Source organism: Melopsittacus undulatus, chromosome 10 (assembly GCF_012275295.1).
Source record: "Melopsittacus undulatus isolate bMelUnd1 chromosome 10, bMelUnd1.mat.Z, whole genome shotgun sequence".
Lineage (NCBI taxonomy): Eukaryota > Metazoa > Chordata > Aves > Psittaciformes > Psittaculidae > Melopsittacus > Melopsittacus undulatus.
Window position 1 is genome coordinate 33,751,874 of NC_047536.1, and position 22,855 is coordinate 33,774,728.

Genomic DNA, 22,855 nt, shown 5'->3' on the forward strand with positions numbered 1-22,855 from the left:
AGATCCCTGCCCATGCTCCATCCTTTGCTTGGTTGTTTCCCTTTGCCTCTGTGCTAACCCCATTGTACCACCTCGCTCCAGCCTGGAGGGCAGCATCCCTGGAGCAGGATGTGTCTGTGTCCACACAAACCCAGGCTACCTCTGTCCTTGGGAATGGGGCACGTTCCCTCCCAGTAATGGGATGGAAATCCTTAGTTTGAGTTTGGGTTTTCCCCTGGGCTTAACTGGGAAGGTGGCATCGGGATGGGGAGAGCTTTAATCCATTGCAACCTCAACCCTTGGGTTCCTTCCCTGTGTCCAAGCCCCTGTGTCCAACCTGGCCCCAGGGATGGGGCAGCCACAGTGGATGCTGTGTTTGGAGCCAGGGCTCTTCCCATAGGATCCAGAGCTCCTGCTCCAGCCATAGATCCCGGCCTTTGGAGCCATTGGTGAGGAAGCTCCATTGGTTGCTTTGCCGCTTGTGCTTCATCCACTCTGCTTTGGTGGTGATGCTGGGACCAGTCCTGCCCCACTGGGATGTGTTGGCCTGTGCCCCAGTGGGGATGTGGTGATGCTGGGACCAGTTCTGCCCCACTGGGCTGTGTTGGTCTGTGCCACAATGGGGATGTGGTGATGCTGGGACCAGTCCTGCCCCACTGGGATGTGTTGGTCTGTGCCACAATGGGGTCGTAGTGATGCTGTCCTGGGCAGTGACTGCAGGAAGGGCTGGGATGAGGGACCCAAGGAGGATGCTCGGGGTGCACATTGTGGTGTTGGGTGTACAGGAAGGGGAGAATGGGCAGAGCCAAGGAGGAGACATGGATCTGGGCATTGAAACCCCCATGGAGGAGTGGAGGGAGCCGCTGGACCCCAAACCCATGTCCCAGCATGGGGAAAGCTTGCCCTGGGTGACCCAGGCTGTGGGTTTGGGTGTTCACCCCAGTCCATCCCCACCACCTCCCATTGAGCACGGCACAGGACTCAATTCCCATTAACACATCATTAATGGGCAGTGGGAATGGTGGTCCCAGTGCAGATGCCGTCCCCATCACTTCGGGGCTGGGGATGCTCCTCAGCCCCTGTGGTCAAATGGGAGCTTTTAGGAGGAAGTGAAACCTTCAGGGTCTAGTTTTCCCTTTAAAAGCTGTTTTTCCCTATCACGCACAGAGGGATGTGTTCTCCCATCACCGCCTTCCCATGGGACACCCTTTACCCTCCTGCTTGGCCATGGAAGGCTCTGGAATGATGCTGGGAATACCCATCCCATGGCATGAGAGCAGAGGTTGTGGGTTGTGCCCATTGGGGTGCTCCCAATGAAGCAGTGACCATGGGGAGAACCTCACCTCAATCCAAAGGGACAAACACATCCTTTCCCTTCCATCCCCTTGTCCATGCAGGTTTGCAGACCTCCCCAGGCCCCACATATCCTTAGTGCTATGGGGCTAATATAGAGCCAACAAGGGATGCTGGGGAGGGCAGTGTGATGGGACCCATGGGGTCGGGCACGGTAAGTAAATGGGGGGCATAGACCCCCCAGCACCCCTGGGTATGGGTCAGCCCCATGGAGCTGGAGCTGCTCCATCCGGAGCATCACATCCATGGGCATTGGGAGCGTTTTGTCCTTTTCTATCCCTCCTGGAGCCACCCATCCCACGGCACAGCCGGATGTCTCTCGTCGGTGCCAGTTATTAGTGCATAAGTGTATTGGGGGGGGGGGAGGAAAAAAAAGGAAAAAAATAGAAAAAAAATCCAATTTATCACTTGTAACCATATATATAAATATATAAATATATATATTAAAAAGTGTTTATTTGCAAAAAGATGGAATTGTTTTAACAGTAAAAGTATCTTATACTAAACTCCCTGTTTGTGATGCTCTGTTTTTGGTACCCATGGACCCCTCAGTGCTGTGCGGCCACGCTCGGTGCTGGGCTGGATGTATTGAACAGCTCCATCAATAAATGGGTATGGATTTTGTATCAGCAGCAGCAGTGTTATTGTGAGGGGTGGGAGTGGGATCTGAGGGGGTTCGCTTTCCTTATGGGGTGGTTAAGGGGATCCTGGTGCATCCCAAAATGGGGATGGGGAGCTCGGTACATGCACACAGAACCCAATGCAGTCTATCCCTGGTGCAACAGAGCATCATGTCCCAGCTCGGCTCTGTGGGACCCAGTGCACCCCCTGAGCACCCATGGGGATGAATCCCCCTCCTCTTCCTAATATCTGCTTTGATTCCCAATCCAGGTAAGCCCCAAGCTGAGCTCTGTGTTGGGGATCACTCATCCCATGCTTCCCATGGATGGTCTGGCTCCCCAAGGGTGATGGGGACCATGGACCCACTGTGATCACAGCATCCACCCATGGCCCAAAGCACCCACCTACACCCCACAGCACCCACTGTGCCCACAGCATCCACCTGCATCCTACAGCACCCAAACATTAACACACCATCTACTTGTACCCTATAGCACCCATCTGCATCCTACAGCACCCAAACATGCCCACACCATCTACTTGTACCCTATAGCACCCATCTGCATCCCACAGCACCCAAACATTAACACACCATCTATTTGTACCCTATAGCTCCTATCTGCATCCTACAGCACCCAAACATGCCCACACCATCTACTTGTACCCTATAGCACCTATCTGCATCCTACAGCACCCAAACATGCCCACACCGTCTACTTGTACCCTATAGCACCCATCTGCATCCTACAGCACCCAAACATGCCCACACCATCTACTTGCACCCTATAGCACCCATCTGCATCCTACAGCACCCAAACATTAACACACCATCTATTTGTACCCTATAGCACCCATCTGCATCCTACAGCACCCAAACATTAACACACCATCTACTTGCACCCTATAGCACCCATCTGCACCCTACAGCCCCCAAACACCCCCCCCATTTACATCCTACATCACCCACCCATACCCCCAGCACCCATTAACACCCAAACCACCCCCCACCCTCTGCCCCCCACAACACCCACCCATACCCACAACATCCCATAATAGCCCCATTCTCTCCTCCCCATCCCCGCACTACAAGTCCCGTACATCCCTGCGGCAGCTCCGCCTCCGAGCACGCCCATCCCCGTAGCGCTATGGCCGCGGCCCCGGTGGCCGAAGGGGCTCCGGGGGAGCCGCACGATAGGTAAGGACCCGAACGGGAACGGGAACGGGAACGGGAACGGGAACGGGAACGGGAACGGGAACGGGAACGGGAACGGGAACGGGAACGGGAACGGGAACGCGATCGCAACGCTCCGGAGCCGCCGGAGCGTTGCGATCGCGTTCCCGTTCCCCCCGATGCCACTTCCGCGTATGGGGCCTCCCCATCCCATTGCTGCTTCCTATTCCCAAACCCCTTCTCCATCCATTCATTCCCCCCCAATCCCGTTTATTTCCCCGTTCCTTAGTGCGTTTAGAAGCGTTTTCCCTCTTGGGTTTTGCTATAACAAGCAAGAGGTGCTGTTGGAGGAGCCAAAAGTGCGTGTTTTCCGCCCAAAAAACCACCCCGTCTAAGCATGGGTCTATGGGGGGAGCTGGGAGCTGCGTTGGCACCATGGGGCAACTGGGAATCGCCTTGAAGATAATGGTTGTGGATGAAGGCAGGGCACTTCATCCCATGGATGCTCTTCCATCCCATGGCTGTGTTCCTCTATCCCATGGCTGTATTCCCCTATCCCATGGCTGTGTTCCTCTATCCCATGGCTGTGTTCCCCTATCCCATGGCTGTATTCCTCTATCCCATGGCTGTGTTCCTCTATCCCATGGCTGTGTTCCCCTATCCCATGGCTGTGTTCCTCTATCCCATGGCTGTATTCCCCTATCCCATGGCTGTATTCCCCTATCCCATGGCTGTGTTCCTCTATCCCATGGTTGTGTTCCTCTATCCCATGGCTGTATTCCCCTATCCCATGGCTGTGTTCCTCTATCCCATGGCTGTATTCCCCTATCCCATGGCTGTGTTCCCCTATCCCATGGCTGTGTTCCCCTATCCCATGGCTGTGTTCCTCTATCCCATGGCTGTATTCCCCTATCCCATGGCTGTGTTCCTCTATCCCATGACTCTGTTTCTCCATCCCTTGGGTGGGTTCTTCCATCCCATGACTGCATTCCTCCATCCCACTCCTGTGTTTCCCCATCCCTTGGATGGGAGCCTCCATCCCACAGCTCAGTTTCTCCATCCCATGGCTATGTCCTTCCATCCCCTGGGCAGGTTCCTCCATCCCAATGCTTAGGGCTTCCTGAAGCTTTTCCTTATGGATTCCCTGCACATCATCCCTTCTGGCCTGGTTTGCTCCCAGGGTGCTGGGATCCATCCCTGTCTCACCCAGATCCCTGCATAGGGCATTCCTGGTTTGGTGCCACCAGCAATATATGGCTTATAGGGACCAAAATGATCCTTAAATCCCAAGGAAAGCCCAGTGAGCAGCTTCCCATCACCCTAAGGAAAAGGGGACCCAACCTTTGTGCTGGTTTTCCTATTTCTCCCAGTTTTAAGCCCAGTTCCTGGAGGCTGCAAATAGAAAGGATGGATTCATGCTTTAAAATCATCTAGAAGGAGAAAACATCCCAAAACCAGGAATTCTGGCCTGTTAGGAGCTCCCAAATGCAAAAGGGAATTGGGAAGCAGGAGGGGGCTCAGTCACTGCTGGGGTTTGGAGCCAGTCAGGAGATTCCCATCCCTGTCTGGGATGTCAGGAATGCTGCTCCCATCACTTGGAGCGTTGGAACAAAGGCAGGATAAAGGGGTCCGGGGAGCGTGCGATAGGGAACAATGTCTGCTTGGGAAGGGCTCCAGGCTCCTTGTCCCTTGTCTTTTGCTCCTTCCGGAGCAGGAATGGGAATTGTGTCCCAAGGGAATTGTGTTCTTGAAGGAGCTTTTCCAGGGAAAGGGGAGCCCCTTGTCCCGGCTTCCATCAGCATTCCCATTGCAGATGTGCTCTGGGTGATGTTCTTCTCTCCTGTGAGCAGGAGAAGGCTGGTGCCCCCGTGTTCAGCAGGGGTTAGCTGAGGACACCGGGATGCAGCATTCCCGGCCTCTGGAATGCGAGGAGGAGGAGGAGGAAAGGGTTTTGTCCCTCTTTTAGCCCCATCCCCAGACATTCACCTCTGCTGGATGCTGAGTGTGGGGGGAGCATCCTCCCCATGGTGGGTACCCATTTGGTGACCACAGGGCCTTGTCCTGGTGGTTTGGGATGTTCTCCATCACCTCCTCTTTATCCCATGATCCAAGCCCTCTGCCCCAGGACCCTCTGCCATGATGCCAGAGCATCCCAGCCTGCTCTGGGATGGAAGGGACCTTAAACCTCCTCCAGCTCCAATGGGCAAGGACCCCTTCCACTGGAGCAGGATGCTCCAACCCCTGTGTCCAACCTGGCCATTCCCATTCCCTTTATCCCTATGGGGTCTCCATCCCCACCCTGTGTCCAGCTCCGGGTGCTGCTGGCACTGGTACTGGGCTCCCTGCCCTGCCTGGCACAGGGAGGGGATGCTCAGCACCCAGCAGGATGTTATTCTTAGCCCAGGAGTGTTGAGTTTCACCCACTTGTTTATCCCAGGGACATGGGGACGTGTGGGGCAGCTCTTCCTTTGGGATTTAGGCTCCGGGGACAGGGGGGTCCCGGATGGATCTCACACTGGGATCTATGGGACTGGGATAAACCCTGCCCCAAACCCCACCCCACAGCACCCTGAGCCCCATTGTGCTCCATAGGCTGCATATGGGGTGCTGCTGGGGGCTCCCCATCCATCCCCACCCCACACTATCCCCCCTTCATCCTCCTCCTCCGTGTTCCCCATAGCCATGCACTCACCGGCTGGGGGGGGCAGCGCTGTCCCCATAGATCCCCCCACATCCAAAGGGAACCGCACGAGCCCCATCCCGGGATGCAGAGGCTCCAACCGGGGGGGTGTTGGTGTTTATTGCCCTATGCAAAGGGCAGCGATGGGAGGTGTCACCCACCCCCCCACACCCCCCCCGCTTTGTCTTTAATCAAGCCAGTGCTATTAATATCAGGTAATGAACGTAAGCTGGGGCTAAGCCATCCCATAATGCGCAGTGGCCACAGCCACAGCAGCCACCCCAACCTCCTCCATCCCTGACCCCCCCTGCTCCATGCATGGCTCCATGCACTGGGGTTCACTGGGGACCCCCCCCATTCACCGGTAGCAGCAGCATGTTGGGGTTCAGGGGGTGACCCCTCAAGCCCTATGCCATGAGCAGCCCCCCCACCTACTCCAGTGTGCGCATCTCGGGGTGCTGGGCCCTGGGCACCGATGCTGGGTGAGTTCCTGCCTTGTTGGGGGGCTCTGGTGGGGTTCACCCCTTTGCTTTCAGTCCCCATGTCCTGGTCCTGCTTCCCATGGGATATGGGGTGAAGGCAGTCAGGCTCCATAGGGGTTTGGAGGGGTGGGTGTGTGGTTGGTGCTCATGGGGTGCAGGGATGAGGGGGGCTCTGCTGTTTGCTTCCAAGCTCACGTTTGGGGCTTTGCTGTTGTTCCTATGGGATCTGTGGCTTTTCCCCTTCACCCAGCATGGATCTGGCATGGATGGGGTTGGAGGGTGGTGGGATGCAGGGAGACTTGGCATGGAGGGCACAGGGATGGGAGTGAGGTGGGAAAGGGGGGAGCAGTGCCCCTCTCATCCCAGTAAACCCACACTTGGGTTGAGTGGGAACAAAACCTTCCCTCTGACCCCATCACTGAGCATCCCATGGGATGGGATCCATCCTGGCACCGTCCAACAGCCACAGGGAAGGCAAAGGGGCTGAAGGGACAGACCCTAAGTGGGATGGTTGGGATGAGCTGTTCCTTCGAGGGCAGGAGAGGCTCTTCCAGGCTTGGGAAGTGTCTGTCCTGCTTCCAGTGTAACATTAGGAGACAGTGACCTTTGCAGCCCCACAGGCTCCCCATGGCCCAGCTTGTCTGCCATAGATCATGGGCAGGGCTGCTTGGGGGTGTAGGGTATCCATGTCTTGTATAGGGAGGGATGGTGCAGACAGGGATGTGGGGAACTGGAGCTGGGTGCAAGTCCTGAAGTGTTTGGATAAGGGGCAAACTGGGAACTCTTGGGATAGGGAAGAGGGGAGAGTGGGATGAGTTCTTAGGCAGAAGCTGTTCCCTGTGAGGGTGCTGAGGCGCTGGCACAGGGTGCCCACAGAAGCTGTGGCTGCCCCATCCCTGGCAGTGCTCAAGGCCAGGTTGGACACAGGGGCTGGATGAGCTTTAAGGTCCCTTCCATCCCAACCCATTCCCTGGTTCTATGGCTTTAACCAGCACCATGAGGAAACCCTCCTGGGGTCTGTGTGCGGAGGAGCAGACCCAGACCCTGTGTTCCAGTGTCCCATTGAGGCACCATTCCCTGTCCCCATCACAGAGCTGCCATCAGCTCTGGCTCCATGGAAGCAGAGGTGACACAAACACAGTTGTTTACCAGGGAACAAACCACATCCGTTCATCCCTATCCATGCCCCTCTCCTGGGAATGTGCCTCCTCCAGAGCCTGGGGCTGCTCAGCTGCGTTTCCTTTGGGAATGCTGCTGTCTCCATGAGACAGGCGAGTCGGGATGCTCGGGATGCTCTGAGTCAGGATGCTTGGGATGCTCTGAGTCGGGATGCTCTGAGTCGGGATGCTCGGGATGCTCTGAGTCAGGATGCTTGGGATGCTCTGAGTCGGGATGCTCGGGATGCTCTGAGTCGGGATGCTCGGGATGCTCTGCTCTCCGCAGCAAGCACCAGGATCCCATCCTGTGCTCCCAAACCTTCTGTTTTACCTGAACTCACCCTAAAACAGGCTGGGGGGGGGCAGGGAATTAACCTCCATTCCAACCCGGCTTAAACCCAGCCCCAGATCTGCAAAGCCCTGTGCTTTAAGCCCCACAGAGCTGTACCAACCTGTGCCAGGCTGGAGCCTGCCCATGGGGCCATGGTTTCCCTTCCAGCCCTGTCATGGATGGGCACAGGAGCTGCGTGAGCAGCCAGAGCCCTTTGGCCCTTCTCATAGGGAGGAGACAGCCCTTGTTGAGCAGGGGAGGAGCAGGACATGGTATAAATAACCCCCCCATGCCTGTGCTTATCTCCTCCCACTGCTGCTGTCCCAGTGCCAAACTGGAACGGGCTCCGCAGGGTGCTCTGTGCCTCTGCCTCCATGGGGCTGTGGTTGGGGGAGATAAGAGGGAGGCATTGAGGGCTCCAGCACAGCAGAGTGGTTGTAAAGGGCTTTGGTGCCCCTGGGGTTCTAAAGGGGGGCAGAGTAAGAGGTTTGGGATGGAGTGCTCAGAGTGGGGGTGAGGTTATGGGTTTGCTTCCATCCCCCATAGAGGACCCTTAGTGCATCAGGGCAGGTTGTTGCCCTCTGGAACAGCTCCTATCCATGTTTTAGAGAGCTCACTGCTGTGTTCATTGACATGGATGGTCCCCAAGCAGCAGGGCTGCAGGAAGGGATGCTTGTGTTGAGCCTTTTCCAGGTTCAGACTGGTCCTGTATGTGAATTCCATGATGCTCTCCATGGGATCACAGAGGGGTGGATGCTGTGGCTGCGCTCACTTCCCCCCTTTCCCATTGCATCCCTCACCCCATAGAGATCCCATAGAGACCCCACTTCCACACCCCAGGAATGCTGTTAACCAAGCCCCTTCCTCTCTCCATCCCCAGCAGCAGCAGTGCCGAGTCCCTGGACCGCCTGTACCCCCCCGTGGGCTCCACGAAGCCCCCTCGGAAGAGGACCACAAGCCAGTGCAAGTCAGAGCCACCACTGCTGCGCACCAGTAAGAGGACCATATACACAGCGGGACGGCCGCCCTGGTACAATGAGCATGGCACACAGTCCAAAGAGGCCTTCGTCATAGGTAGGCAGAGGCAGAGGGAGGGGATTCCTGCCCCATAGCAGGAGCTTGGCTCCGGATTCCAGGCTGGGAGTCACTGGGAGGGTGACTGGTATTGGTGTTGGTGAGCGGTGGGATTGGGCTTGGGGATGGGGGTGATGGGTTATAGCAGGCAGAGCATGTTGGGGTTGTTATGGGTTCCCTGGGCTGGTTCTGGTGCCAGCTCTCCCCATTACACAGCCCTCCAGTAAAAGGGTTCCCAGCCTTTGCTGTCCTCATTTCTTTCTTTCTTTCTTTCTTTCTTTCCTTCTTTCCTTTCCTTTCCTTTCCTTTCCTTTCCTTTCCTTTCCTTTCCTTTCCTTTCCTTTCCTTTCCTTTCCTTTCCTTTCCTTTCCTTTCCTTTCCTTTCCTTTCCTTTCCTTTCCTTTCCTTTCCTTTCCTTTCCTTTCCTTTCCTTTCCTTTCCTTTCCTTTCCTTTCCTTTCCTTTCCTTTCCTTTCCTTTCCTTTCCTTTCCTTTCCTTTCCTTTCCTTTCTTTCCCCACTTGTACCACTCAGCATCCTCATGGATGATGTCTGGTTTGATGCTCTCCCTCTCTGGGTGTTCCCCCAGCCCAGGCCAGCACCAGGGCTCTATCCCATGCTTGGCCTTGGTGCCTTCATCCCTTTCCCTTCACAGGCCTGGGAGGAGGCAGCGCCTCTGGGAAGACCACAGTGGCCACTATGATCATTGAGGCTCTCGATGTCCCTTGGGTTGTTCTGCTGTCCATGGACTCCTTCTACAAGGTGAGGCTGTGCTTGTCCTGCAGCTCCTTGGGCTCATCCTGATGGGAAACATGACATGGATATAGCATCAGCCTCATGTTTGCCCCTTCAGCTGCTTCCTGGGACATGGGCAGAGGTTTCTGGGGTGGTGGGAAGGGATGAGGATGGCCCCATGCACTGAGCTCTGCTCTATGGGCAGGTGTTGACCAAGCAGCAGCAGGAGCAGGCAGCCAGCAATGACTTCAACTTCGACCACCCCGATGCCTTCGACTTCGACCTCATCATCGCCACCCTGAAGAAGCTGAAGCAAGGCAAGAGTGTGAAGATCCCCATCTATGACTTCACCACCCACAGCCGCAAGAAGGAATGGGTATGGGTATGGGATGCGGAGGGGCTGGGACGGGGATGGGGTGACACCATTTTGGGGTTGAGCTGTCACAGTTAACAACCCATAGAGATTCCCAAACATGGGAAGTCTCTGAGCACGTGTTCTGTGCCTCATCCCATCCCTTTGACTCCACAGAAAACCCTCTATGGGGCCAACGTGATCATCTTTGAAGGCATCATGGCGTTTGCAGACAAGGAGCTCCTGAAGGTGAGGAAGGGTTTGGAGCTGCTTCTTGGGAAGCCCAAGTGCTGCAGCCAAGCACAGAGTCCCAGTGAGAGACCTTGGTCCCAACCATTCATTCCCAGGGTTTAGGAGCAAGCAGGGACCTGCTCCCTGGCACCCATCTCCATGCTGGATGCATGCACAGCCATAGGCACAGCTGCTGTCCTGCTGCACAGATCCTGGTGTTCCCAGCTTGGGAATCATGTGGATACATGAGCAGTGCTGCAGGAGCAGCTCACACTGGTTGAGCTCATCCAGGTTTCCTCCTTTCCAAGCTGATTTCCTGGAGCAAGGATGACCTCCAGTGGGCAGCTGGGAAAATCCCCATGCACTTCCCAAGAGCATCCCTGCTCCGGTCTCACAGAGGGCAGTGACATAAGCTGAGCTTGGCTCCCTCCCAGCATTAAGCATGGGTTAAGCCAGGGATTAAAAATGCAGTGGGTGTTAAATTCCCTTGGCTCCTCCTTGCTCTTTAATAGCATCCAAAGGACACGAGCTGCTTGGATGTGGAGATGGGGTTTGGAAGAGGACAGGGGTCGGGAGCTTTGTGTTTGCTGCTCTCAGGGGCTGCAGAAGCAAAGCTCCCAAGGTGAATGGGACCTGAGCTCTGTTCTAGGGGTGCTGTGCATGGGGCTCAGCACCCAAGTTGTGACCAAACCCCATAGAACCGGATGGGGGGGGGGGTTCATTCCCATTCCAGCTCCTGGACCTGAAGATCTTTGTGGACACGGACTCGGACATCCGCCTGGTGCGGAGGCTGCGCAGGGACATCAGTGAGCGCGGCCGGGACATCGAGGGGGTCATCAAGCAGTACAACAAGTTTGTGAAACCAGCCTTCGACCAGTACATCCAGCCCACCATGCGCCTGGCTGACATCGTGGTCCCCAGAGGTACCACTGCATCCGCACCGGGAACACCGCATCCCTGTGCCTGCAGGGATGCTCTGCCAATGGGATGGTCCATAGGGCCAAAAGCAGGCAGCAAAGGGGGAAACGTGCAGGTTTCCCATTACCAAACCACCTGTGTGGTTTGAAAGCTGGAGGTGACTTCAAGAATAGATTCCTAAATGAGAATTTAGTATTATTTCTATTATTTTATTTATTTATTATTATTTCTTTTATTATTTTTATTGGTTATTTAATTTAGTAAATTAATTCATTTAATTGATTAATTAATTAATTCATAAATTAATTAATTCATTAAATCAATTCCTGCTTCAATCGAAGCAGGAATGTGGCCTGCTTTCCCAAGGAAGGGTTCTTTGGGTAAGGAATGGGTTTGAACACAGAGTGGGACTTACTAGGATCCCAGCCTGGTTTGGGTTGGAAGGGACCTTAAAGCTCATCCAGGTCCAACCTGGCCTTGAGCACTGCCAGGGATGGGGCAGCCACAGCTTCTCACACCCTCAGCACCCCCATAGTGAAGAATTAGATCCTAACCCCTAACCCTATGGAAGATCCCTATTCCAGGCCCTGCTGACCCCATGTCCTGACCAGCCTGTGTCTCTTTTCCTTTTGCTTCACCCCAGGCAGTGGGAACACGGTGGCGATCGACCTGATTGTGCAGCACGTCCACAGCCAGCTGGAGGAGGTAAGATCTGCTCCCAGTGCTCCCAGTGCTCCCAGTGCAGTGCTCTGGGGGCCATGGTCATGGCTTGGCTTCCTCCTGCACTGCAGATATGGGAGAACGGTGCTGGCCCCATGCACTGCTCCCAGCCCTGCTGTATGGGATTGAGGGAAGGAGGCTGCCTCCTGCCTGTGTACCTGTGTACAGGTACCTGCACAGGGAGTGATGTACCTGTACAGGGAGTGATGTACCTGTACAGGGGGTGATGTACCTGTACAGGGGGTGATGTACCTGTATAGGGGGTGATGTACCTGTACAGGGAGTGATGTACCTGCACAGGGAGTGATGTACCTGCACAGGGAGTGATGTACCTGTACAGGGAGTGATGTACCTGTATAGGGAGTGATGTACCTGTATAGGGAGTGATGTACCTGTATAGGGAGTGAGGTACCTGTACAGGGAGTGAGGTACCTGTACAGGGAGTGAGGTACCTGTACAGGGGGTGATGTACCTGTACAGGGGGTGATGTACCTGTATAGGGAGTGATGTACCTGCACAGGGAGTGATGTGATGTACCTGTACAGGGAGTGATGTACCTGTACAGGGAGTGATGTACCTGCACAGGGAGTGAGGTACCTGTACAGGGAGTGATGTACCTGTACAGGGAGTGATGTACCTGTACAGGGAGTGAGGTACCTGCACAGGGAGTGATGTGATGTACCTGTACAGGGAGTGATGTACCTGTACAGGGAGTGATGTACCTGCACAGGGAGTGAGGTACCTGTACAGGGAGTGATGTACCTGTACAGGGGGTGATGTACCTGTACAGGGAGTGATGTATCTGCACAGGGGGTGATGTACCTGTACAGGGAGTGATGTACCTCTCTGCCTGCAGCCTTCCCAGAGCCAGCATCACCCCAACCCTGCAGTACTTCAGTCTCTGGCTTTTCCTCCTCACCCCCTTGCAGACACTGCTGCAGTCTTGCCAGTCAGGAGCCCACATTCCCACTTCTACATTGGGTACAGCCCATGGGTTTCAGACCCCACAGTCCTGCCATGTTTGACACCCAAGCTCTGCTCCACACACATGCTCCATCACTGGCTTTAACCAGTCATCTTCTGGGTGTCCTGGGCCAGTCCTGAGCAGTGGTTTGGGTCTGGTACCATTGATCACTGCTGTTCTTTGGTCAATGGTGATGCTGTTCCTTGAGCAGCAACACCTGCCCCGTGTTGTAGCTTGAATGATTCATTGGTGGAGGTGCTCAGCGATGGAAGGAGCATGGCCTGGAGCTGGAAGCACCTGCAAGTAGTAAAGGGCCTGATTCCTGAAGGGCTTTCTGAGCCTCTTGGCCCCTGGATGGGAGCTGGCAATGGCAGCATCGTGGTTCCCAATGCCTCAGGATGGGACTGCTCTTAGGCAAAGGCATCTTGGCAGGACCCCATCCCGGAGCATCCATAGGGCTGCAGTAGGGACCTTCCAGCACTGAGATCTGGCAGGTTGGGAAGTCTCAGCTCTTGGCTTTGGAAGTCTCAGTCATGGGAGCAGGGATCAGAGCCCTGCAGTTGTCACCAGCACCGGGATGAGGAGGGCAGGAGATGGGCAATGGACACTGCAGGCAGCAAACAGCAGCTCCTCAGCAGGGTGATGCTGTGAGGGGTTGGCTTGGGGGGGCTTTCATTTACCTGGGATGGGGAAGGGGAAAAGGCTACATGGGAATGCAGGAAAATATTCCTATTTCTCCTTTTCTTTTGCCTTGACTCGCCCCTGGTGTTGACAATGCTTAATACCGGTTGCATTGTGTCTTTGTGTTGCTGCCGCAGCGTGAACTCAGTGTCAGGTAAGAGCCCCTAACTCTGTCCTGTCTGTGCAGCCAGAGGCATTTCCAATGCCAGGCACTGCTTGGCCTAACCCTGACCTGCAGGCGAGACCGAAGCTGCCTTGTCCTTGTCTTTGGGACCAGCAGGGATGTTCCCTAAGGATGTATTCATCCTACAAGGGGTGAGCCCTAAAGCTGGGGCAGGAGCAGGTTTGTGAGCTGGGGACCCCCAAGAGGGAGGTTTGCATCATGGGGTTCTCACCATCAGAGCCATCCTCCATCCCTGATGGTTAATCATCATTACCTGGTTAATCATCATTACCCTGATGGTTAATGATCATTAATCATCAGTTAATAGATAACCAACATGGCTCGAGGGTGGTGGGATCCCTGCACCCCTGCTGCTTGCAGAGATGCTCAGCTCCAAGCCTGCTGACTCCCAGCTTCAGCATGGAGAGAGGTACCCACATCCCTGTGGTGCCTCAAGGCCATACAGCAACTGCCTGGGGACCAAGAGGGCTCTTGTGCCCTGATCCTGATTCAGCAGGGTCTGTGGATGGATGCTATGAAGTACACATTGATTTACTCATCCTCTTCAGCGCAGGGACACGGATGGGGCTGCAGCTCTCCTGCTTCCAGGTATTTGTGCAGGAAGCAGAGGGGATTCATTACTGCAAATGGGTTTCCATTTAGATTCCATTGCTGCACAGAGACACTCGAGGAACCCTAAAACATCGGCCATACAAGAAGCTTTTAACATAGCTGAGATGAGCAGGAACAGGCTCCACTTGTTTCTGCTCCAGCCTGGGGGCTTTGTTTTACTGCTGTTGGCTTGTCTGACCCCAAAGGGGGCTGACATTTACATGGAGACAGGGAGAGCTTCCCTGCCTGGCTGCAGGTCCAGGTGGGGACGTGCTCTTTAGGATGGAGAGGGCAGGAATAACATGAAGAGGGTAGATGGATGTGTGTGTGTGTATATATAGATATATATGTATATATACTTGTGTTATATATATACACATATATAACATTCCTTTCTCTCCAGTGATTCTCTTCCATCCAAGTGCCCTCAGTACAGGTAACTTATTGGTGCACCTTACATCAGGTATTGGATAACATGCCAAGGAAGTATTGGTAGCTTCAGGATAACAGGTTTGGAACCTGAGCTCTGACCTGCACAAGTAACTGTGGGATAACCACAGTTTTATATCCTAAAGCTCAGGGTGTTGTTTGTGCCTATGCCAGAAGGTCTGGGAGGACAATTCCTGCCCAACCTATCCTGTTTTCCCTCCTGGAATCCTTGTGCTGTGGTTCCCATCAGCTCCCAACAGGAGGGAGGTGGATGGAGATGCATTGAAGTGGGATGTGCTTGGCAAACTTGGGCCTTTCATCTACACCAATTCCCTGTCCTCTTGTGAATGGCTTCACCTAAATGTCAGGTTGTTGTTCCAGTGTCACCTCCTTTTGGTGGCCCAAAGGCAGTGAGGCCTTTGTAGCTGGTGGAATAAACCTGGATGCTTGGATCTGCTCCCAGTCCGAGGTGCATCTCAGGTCCCTGTGCTCCTGGATGCCCCTCCAGAGCCAGAGCATGGCTGGGATGGGAGGGAGCTCCTGTCCCTCATTCCCAGCTGACCAAACAGGTGAATTCCAATGAGTTTAATGGTGCTGCTTAAGGACCTGCAGCCTTGTTCTCCCCCTGTAATCACTGCCTGCTGAGGAGCATCCTTGCCCTCCTCGTATCCCCCCGAGCACAGGTCAGACCTTGGTGTCCTGGCAAGGGTGTTTCTATCCCAGCTTCCCCCATGTTTAACCATCTCATTCCATGCAGGCATTCCCTGCCCATCCATGCCCAGGTGAGCAGCCAAGCCACCGGGACCCAGCCTGGTTCCATCCCTCCTACCCTTATTCCAGCAGCCAGCCCAGCTCCTGCAGCCAGAGCTGTTTTCATCCCATTCCCCTCTCCCATCCCTCTTCCCCCCCATTCCCAAGCTCCGGATCAGCTCAACATGCCCTTTACCAGTTGTGTCTTTAAATACCAACCCATGGTGCAGTTTAATAGCCCTTGTTTGAAACGTCAGCCCTGAGAGCCCCTGTACCTGTTTGAATTGCCTTGTCTGCATTAGCTCCTTTGTAGCTGGATGTCTCATGTCTGCTTCCTGCTTGAGAGCACCTCAACAAAGAGTGAGGATGTTCCCTGCAGCCTTCCCGAGGGATGGGCTCCTCTTTCTCTCCTCTTCCTTTCTTTCCTATGGCTTTTTTTACCTTCAAAGCTGTGTTCTGGAGGGGGAAGCAGCAGTTTCCAATGTGGAACATGTGCTTGATGTGCTCGGAGCTGCTCACCTCAACTTCCCATTGTGGTCCTGGGGTGGGGACAGGAAGCATCATTCAAACCAGGCTGTCTGCAGGTCGTGGGGCAGCATCCTGCTCCCTCCATCCCTGCATCCCATGGGTAGCACCATAGGGAGCACGGTTATAGAGGGGTGACTGAGCTCTTCTTTCTGCTCCATCACCTCCAAGGTGGTGATGCCAGGGCAGGCACTCAGAACTGGGTTTCTCACTGTGTTCCCATTGCATTCCAGTGCTGGAGCACATCCTCTCTCCAGGAGGGGGGACCCCCATGTGTTCGCATGGATGTGGGGTTGGATGAAGGGACTGCAGCACTTCCCTCCGGGCTTTGAGAGCTGCAGGGATGGGACAATGTCCCTGTTGTGACTCCAGGGTGATGAGAGCAATGGAGCCAGGATTGGAGCCATGGAGAGCAGCCCTGACCTGACTTGGTCACCCAGGGAGGAGCACTGGGGTCTGTGGGGCGATGAGGAAGGTCCAGGAGCCATAGATCAGTGGGGGCTCCTTCCCCTTTGATTACTGATGATGCTCTCTCCTTTGTTTCATGTCACGTTTGTCCCTCTCCCTTTAAACTCTCGTGTCTCCTGTCTTGTGTCCCTGAACATCCCTCCCACCCGGTGACCAGAGGAAGCTGCGCTGGGATATGTGAGGACACAAACCCTAACCAACAGCAGTGGGTTTGGTTGTGACACTAACACCAGGAATGGGGACAGGGGCTGTGATCCATGGCACTAACCCAGCTCACGGGGTCCTGCTTTGCTGGGGTGGTGTGGGACGAACTGGGACGGAGGGACTGGAGAGAGCATCTTGATCCCACCCCAGCAATGGGACCTGCTGCTGGTCCCTTGGTGATGCCCATAGCACTAAGGGCTTCCCTGCTGTTGGGGGTGCATCCAGCACCTATGGGTGTTGTAGAAAGGGGTGGGTGACAAAAGACTGTCAGTGTTCCCCATGGGGCTGTCCATAGCTTGGGATGCAGGAGAGGTGTTCCCAGGGTTGGTATCAGGACACTGGGACCCCACAGGATAGGGGCTGTGATGTGGGATGCTATGGCATGGAGCTGGTGGTGATGGAGGGATGCCCATGGGGAGCTCAGGGCTGGGATGGGTCGGAGTCAGCCCTATGGGCTATGGGCCTACAGCTCCATGGGTTTGGGCAGCAGCTCTTTGTCCCCTTGTCAAACCCATCAGGGTTTGGCTCTATGTTGGGGGGTCAATCTCAATCATGGGGGTCAGCCCCATGCAGGCTCCATCCCCTACCAAAGACAGGGCTTTGATGCTCACCCACTGCATGGTTCTGCATCCCTGGGGGGGGTTCAGGCAGGGCTGCCCCCAGGATCCATCCCCAGGCAGAGGGTTAGGCTTAGGCTTAGGCTTAGGCTTAGGCTTAGGCTTAGGGTTAAGGTTAGGATGTGCTGACAGCACATCCCTGGTACAGGAGCATCCCTGAGCACAGCTCACCGGGTTTGGGGACTGACACTGAGCTCACTCCAATGGGGCTGCTTGTCCCAAAGAGGTAATGGGGTTTGCAGGCAGCAGGAGCCTGTGTTGGGAACAAATCCCATTGTGATTCCCATGCCATGACCTGTCACTGCTCTCAGGAGTGTTCCCTGCACACAGGCTCTGATGCCACACAGGAGCTGGCAAAAGCAAGGAGCCCTTAAGGCCTTGGGAATTTCTCATTTGGTGTTGGTTGGCCAAGACCAGGAGATGGCTCCATGGATGGAGGCCTCAGGTCATCCAGCCCTGTCCTCCTCCATTGCTGCCAGTCATCTTCTGTCTTCATCCCTGCTTATGTGCCCATGTGTGTGTGCAGTTAACCCAGGTCCCTGCTTGATTTGAGCCTCAATCCCCCAGTGCTTCCATCTGTTTGCTCCCTTCCCCTCCCAGCATCTCCCAGTCTGGGATGCAGCACGTGTGTGATCTGATGTGTGGCTTTCGGACCCCAGCCCTCCTCCCAGGGACCCCTTGTCCCTCCTGCCCAGCCCTATAGAAGCCAAGGAGATGTGACCTTCATCTCATGACGCTGCTCCCAAAGAGCCAGGGGACTGATGGGCTCCATTGTGAGCTTCCCAGTGGATGGTGTTCCCTTGATCCAGGAATAGCTGCACTATTGGGTATGTGGGATGAGTCACACAGAGCCTTGAGGCTGTTCCCAGTTTGGTGTCATGGACCAGGTGCTCTCTGCAGTGGTCTCATTCCTGGCTCCCTGTCCAGCACCAAGAGCCCATGGTTCCTGTTCCCACCTGGCCCATGTAGGGCAGTGACAACCACAGCAGCCCCCCCAACCCATCAGTTCAGGACCCACGAGGGATAAGACTCCAGAGCAGGGTTTGATTCCACCTTCCCCTTTCTTCCCAATGGAACCAGGATGCCCAGTGGGAAGGGCAGGTCCTTGGTGGGTCCCTGTGGCTCCATAGACCCCCATTCCCAGGAGCAGCTCCTCATGGTGCCCTTGCAGTGGGAGATGCCCTCTGGGAGGATGGCTCCGGCCGTGTGCTCTGCCCCAGCCTTGCCTGGCACCTCCTCACCCTATGTTTGCCTTCCAGGGCTGCCCTGGCCTCTGCCCATCAGTGCCATCCCCTTCCTCAGACCCTCAGTGTGCTGAAGAGCACCCCTCAGGTGAGGGGCATGCACACCATCATCAGGTAAACCCCTATGGGGTGGGATGGGGATGGGGTTTGGGCTCCCACATCCACCTGTGCAGCCTGGGGACGTGGGACAGGGCAGGCAGTGGTGGCCATGGGGGCAGCAGCTTTTCCCCTTCCTACCTTAAAGCTTCCACCCCAATCCCATGGATCCCATGCAGACAAGGCCCTGGGCAGGGGTTGAGCTCATCCCCACAGCCCCTGGCTCTGCAGCATCCCTTAGGATACACTTTGGTCCATGCTCACGGTGCCTTCCTTCCCCTATAGGAACAAGGAGACCAGCAGGGATGAGTTCATCTTCTACTCCAAGCGGCTGATGCGGTTGCTGATTGAACATGCACTGTCCTTGCTCCCATTCCAGGTGGGTTCAGGGCTGTGATTCCCATTCCCATTCCCAGCAGGTAACTGCTGGGGAGCTGGGATTGTCCTGGTGCTTCTCCTTACCCCAGTACCAGCCTCTTCCTCATGGGCTGGGATAAGGCTTCCCATGGCCGTGGCTCTGGGAGCCACATCAGCCCTGGTAACACATCTCCTATGGCTTTTGTAGAGCTGCACGGTCCAGACCCCTCAGGGACAGGACTACGAAGGGAGGATGTACAGTGGGAAGCAAGTAAGTGGGATCTGAACTGTTCAGACCATAAAGTGCCATTTCTGACCATTGGAACCAGGTCTTTAAGGTCCCTTCCAACCCAAACCAGTCTGTGATTCTGATTGTACCCCCTGGGGTTGCATTGAAAGCTGTTCTGATGCAGGGGAAGGATAACCTGAGGCTTCCATCAGCCTGGGTTAGGTGGTTGCTGGCATGCCCATGGTTGATGCCAAGGTGCCATCAGCATCATCCCTGTGCCACTGTTCCCTTTGCACTGAGGGAAGTGGGACTGACACAACCCCTTGGAAGGGCTGTGCTTTGGGGTTACCCCCAACACCCCCACCCCATTGCCGTGCCCCATCCCTGTGCCCTGCAGATCACTGGGGTGTCCATCCTGCGTGCGGGGGAGACCATGGAGCCGGCTCTGCGTGCAGTGTGTAAGGATGTGCGCATTGGGACCATCCTCATCCAGACCAACTGCAACACAGGCGAGCCGGAGGTAGGACCGGGGTCCATGGGTGATGGTGTGTGCTGGGGGTGATGCAGGGACCCCTATTCTGTGTCTTGGTGAGGCTGTATCTGGAATAGTGCATCCAGTTCTGGACCTCTCTGTTCAAGGACAGGGAATTGCTTGGAAGAGTCCAGTGCAGAGCCACAAGGATGATGAAGGGAGTGGAACATCTCCCTTATGGGGAGAGGCTGAGGGAGCTGGGGCTCTTTAGCTTGGAGGAGACTGTAAACACATCAGTGTGTACAGATATGTCAAGGGTGGGTGTCAGGATGATGGAGTTGGGCTTTTTCCAGTGAAATCCAGTGGTAGGACAAGGGGCAATGGGTGTAAACTGGAGCATAGGAGGTTCCATGTTAACTCCTTTACTGTGACAGTGACAGAGCACTGGAACAGGTTGCCCAGGGGGGTTGTGGAGTCTCCTACATTGGAGATACTCAAGTTCCTGTGTGATGTACTCCAGGTTACCCTGTTCTTGCAGGGGGTTGGACTGGATGATCTCTGAGGTCCCTTCCAACCCTTGGGATTCCTGATGGAGCTGAGCCATCCAGTGCTGGTGCTGGTTGGGGAGTGCACTGCAGGGGTCCCTTTGTGGTCCAAGTGGGGGTCTGGGGGATGGAGATGCAGGGTCAGGTTTGTTCCTGCAGGCTCTAAGCTGCTCCTCTCCCCTGCCCAGCTCCATTACCTGCGGCTGCCCAAGGACATCAGTGAGGACCACGTCATCCTGATGGACTGCACCGTGTCCACCGGCGCAGCAGCGATGATGGCAGTGAGGGTGCTGCTGGTAGGGAGACACTGGGAATGCTGCTGGAGAGGGGGGTTGTTCCCAGTTACCATGCAGAACATTGGGTACAGCCACACTGAGGGGCTGTGGGGGGAACTGGTTCCTCTATGGGAAGGATGGTGTGATGGGGTGACCATAACCATGTGCTGACCAAGTCACCCCATCCTTGTGCAGTAACTGATGGGATTTAGTTGGTAACCCCAGTTGGCCACAGAGGGCAGGAGATGTGGATCCAGGAAGGCCATTGAGTGCTTGGGATGCTGCTCGCTGGAGCCATAAAGTGCCATAGATATCCCTACCCCAATGTGTCTCTGCCTTCATATAGGATCACGATGTCCCAGAGGACAAGATCTTCCTCCTCTCCCTGCTGATGGCAGAGATGGGTGTTCACTCAGTGGCTTATGCTTTCCCCCGGGTGAAGATCATCACCACTGCTGTGGACAAGAAGGTGAATGACCTATTCCGGATCATCCCTGGCATTGGTGAGTGTCTGGGCAGCAATGACCTGGTTTGGGGGGGGTGATGCTTATGGACCAGTCACCCTGGTTGTCAGCAGCGGCTTAAATGTGGCTGTATTGGACTCGGGTACCCACTGCCCTCCTGGGTTCTGCTGCCATGGGGATGCTGGAATGGATGCAGAGGGCGCTGCTCCCTATGGTCCTCCTCCAGCCCCATATGGAGAAGCCAAGCTGAGCCCTGTGCCCACCCCATTCCCTAAGCTGCCATCTCCAACCAGCTCCTGCAAACCAAGCTCCCTGTGTTCCTGTGTCCTCACGGGTGCTAAGGCAGCCTCTGGGCTGCTCTGATGCTGCTGCAGCCAATGGATGAACCTACTCCCATATCCCTGCTGTGACTACATCCCCTTCACCCCATAGGGAACTTCGGGGACCGGTACTTCGGCACCGATGCTCCTCCGGACTGGAGCGACGATGAAGATGCTCTCAGCACTTAGCTGGATGCGGAAGGGCCACATGGGCCAGGCAGCTTCAGCACCTTAACCCCTCATCCCATCAGAGCTCTCCTCCCTCCCCACTGAGCATAGATATTTTCTCAGCTCTTACATTGGAGATGTAGGACCTATTTTTTCAGAGCCAACAGATCCTGGTTTGTGCCCAGCCTAGATGGAGGTAATTTATTTTAATTTAAATACTTGCCTATAGATAACTTATTGCAGAGGTTTTATAAAGGGAAAGAATAAAGGTTTCTCTCTGGTTTCTCTTGTATGGATCTGCCCTCGTCCCCTCCGTGCTGGATCCACAGTGTGTTGGTGCTGATGCTGTGGGTGGTGAGGGGATGGTGCTCACTGCTCTGATGCTGGCACAGACCTTGTGGTTGCTTCCCCTTGGTGAGCACTGGGAGCCTGGCTATGGGATGTGCTGGTTCTGGTGCTACCGAGGCAGGGATGGAGCCTCCACCTCATGGGAGCAGAGAGGTCCCCACTACCTCTCTGCAGGGACAGGGTAACCCCCTTTGAAAGCCACCATTCCCATTCCCCAGCTCCCTCAGTGCCATACACCACCAAGGCAATACCGTCCTCTAGACCCAAGGGAAGAGCTGGTACCAGCTCCTCACGGCTGCATTGGAGCTGAAGCTCAGCTCAGGTCACATCACTCCTTAGCTCCAGCAGCTCCAAGCCCCTGTTCCAGCTCAGCAGCCCAAGTGGATCCCATCTCACCCCAACAGCAGCTTCCTCATCCTGAACCAGAGCTGCTCAATACACAGTGGGCAGCAGGAGCATCTCCTGATGGTCTCCAGGAAGGGTCAAGTAACCTCAGCCCCATGAGATGGCTTTAATCAGAGGAGGCTTGGACCCATATAGCTGATGATGGAGGATGCTCCTTCCCTGCACCAATGCAGCATCCCTGTGCCAAGAGGAGCATGGGGCTGGTTCCAGAGGGGTTTGCTCTGTCAGAGGGGGGGGGATGCTCTCATTGCCCTCATGCAGTGCCCTGGGGGTACCTCAGTGTGGGCTCAGGTGTGGGCTCAGGTGTGGGCTCAGGTGTGCTGAGCCCCAATGGAGACATCCTCAAGTGGGTTGAGGAGCCAGCACAGACCCAGCTCCATGCGGGCACCCGGAGCCAGCCCTGGTACCCATCAGTGCCTGTACATACAGTGCCTGGTGTAGGTGGGAGAGGATGCAGCACAGCCGGAGCAGCAGCACCAGGTATGGGGTGAGCAGCAATGGGATGAGGGCAGCAGCACCAGGAACATGGAGGAGCCTGGAGCTGTGGCTCCTTCCCACATCATCCTCAAGCCACCATCATCCTCCATGCATCAAGGGCCAGCAGACCCTCATTGAGCAGTGCCAGCAGCATCATTGAGGGACACAGGACCTCATGGGGTCTTGAGCAGGGTTTGCCCCCTGTGCAGACCCCACAATGCTTCCTCGGAGGGAGAGGGG

At 55.4% G+C, this 22,855-nt stretch overlaps 1 protein-coding gene across 2 annotated transcripts; it reads left to right on the forward strand.

Annotated features, from left to right (window-relative positions):
* The first annotated feature begins 3,081 nt into the window (after positions 1 to 3,081).
* UCKL1 (uridine-cytidine kinase 1 like 1) lies at positions 3,082 to 21,677 on the forward strand. 2 transcript variants are annotated; one of them, XM_034066604.1, is made up of 15 exons: positions 3,082 to 3,148; positions 8,655 to 8,848; positions 9,502 to 9,608; positions 9,787 to 9,957; positions 10,111 to 10,182; positions 10,898 to 11,087; positions 11,726 to 11,787; positions 13,585 to 13,601; positions 18,475 to 18,573; positions 18,841 to 18,934; positions 19,121 to 19,183; positions 19,539 to 19,661; positions 20,347 to 20,454; positions 20,780 to 20,936; positions 21,330 to 21,677. In XM_034066604.1, exons 1-15 carry the CDS (start codon positions 3,099 to 3,101, stop codon positions 21,404 to 21,406), a joined length of 1,584 nt encoding a protein of 527 aa, XP_033922495.1. In that variant the 5' UTR covers positions 3,082 to 3,098; the 3' UTR covers positions 21,407 to 21,677. The 2 variants fall into 2 exon arrangements, with proteins under 2 accessions (XP_033922495.1, XP_033922497.1); XM_034066606.1 differs by having other exon boundaries at positions 3,084 to 3,148; positions 8,658 to 8,848; positions 21,330 to 21,675.
* Positions 21,678 to 22,855: the final 1,178 nt, after the last annotated feature.